General features: G+C 72.4%; 1 protein-coding gene across 1 annotated transcript; it reads right to left on the bottom strand.

The window, feature by feature from the left end:
- Nucleotides 1–249: 249 nt before the first annotated feature.
- Nucleotides 250–922, bottom strand: LOC136050947 (complement C1q subcomponent subunit A-like; the record flags this gene model as incomplete). The annotated part of the gene is made up of 2 exons (XM_065740145.1): nt 250–324; nt 869–922. Coding segments are annotated over 2 exons (129 nt in total), but the record flags the coding sequence as incomplete, so codon positions are not given.
- Nucleotides 923–1,124: the final 202 nt, after the last annotated feature.

The following is a 1,124-nucleotide window of genomic DNA, read 5'->3' as shown; positions in this document are numbered from 1 at the left end:
CCCCAGTGACCCCGGTGACCCCCGGTGCCCTCTGACCCTAGGTGCCCTCTGACCCCCCGTGACCCCCGGTGCCCTCTGACCCCCGGTGCCCTCTGACCCCCATGACCCCCGATGACCCCCGGTGCCCTCTGACCCCCAGTGACCATTGGTGCCCTCTGACCCCCATGACCCCCGGTGACCCCCGGTGCCCTCTGACCACTGGTGACCCCTGGTGCCCTCTGACCCCCGTGACCCCCGATGCCCTCTGACCCCCGGTGACCCCCAGTGCCCTCTGACCCCTGGAGACCCCGGTGACCCCCGGTGCCCTCTGATCCCCGGTGACCCCTGACCCCCGGTTACCCCCAGTGCCCTCTGACCCCCGGTGACCCCGGTGACCCCCGGTGCCCTCTGAGCCCCGGTGACCCCCGGTGACCCCGGTGACCCCCGGTGCCCTCTGAGCCCCGGTGCCCTCTGACCCCCGGTGACCCCTGATGACCCCCGGTGCCCTCTGACCCCCGGTGACCCCCGGTGACCCCGGTGACCCCCGGTGCCCTCTGACCCCCATGACCCCCGATGACCCCTGGTGCCCTCTGACCTCCAGTGACCCCCGGTGCCCTCTGACCCCTGGTGATCCTTGGTGCCCTCTGACCCCCGTGACCCCCCGTGACCCCCGGTGACCCCCGGTGCCCTCTGACCCCTGGTGACCCCTGGTGCCATCTGACCCCCATGACCCCAAGTGCCCTCTGACCCCCAGTGACCCCCAGTGACCCCCGGTGCCCTCTGACCCCGGTGACCCCCGGTGCCCTCTGACCCCTGGAGACCCAGTGACCCCGGTGCCCTCTGATCCCCGCTGACCCCTGACCCCCGGTGACCCCCGGTGCCCTCTGACCCCCGGTGACCCCGGTGACCCCCGGTGCCCTCTGACCCCCGGTGACCCCGGTGACCCCGGTGACCCCCGGTGCCGGCGCGCACCTGATCATCTGGTGGATGTAGAGCTGGGTGTCGATGAAGGCCATCCCGGTGAGCTCGTTGTCCTTCAGGCTCCACAGGAAGATCTGCGGCACCGACCCCTGCCACCGCCGCCCCACAGCGCACAGCCCGGACCCCACAGCCTGCGCCCCATAACCTGCGCCCCATAGCCCGTG

The sequence above is a fragment of the Cyrtonyx montezumae genome, unplaced genomic scaffold (genome assembly GCF_038088225.1).
Source record: "Cyrtonyx montezumae isolate F1298 unplaced genomic scaffold, pur_monq_1.0 scaffold_251, whole genome shotgun sequence".
Lineage (NCBI taxonomy): Eukaryota > Metazoa > Chordata > Aves > Galliformes > Odontophoridae > Cyrtonyx > Cyrtonyx montezumae.
The sequence above is the reverse complement of the archived record's forward strand: the minus strand, read 5'-3'. Positions and strand labels throughout refer to the sequence as shown.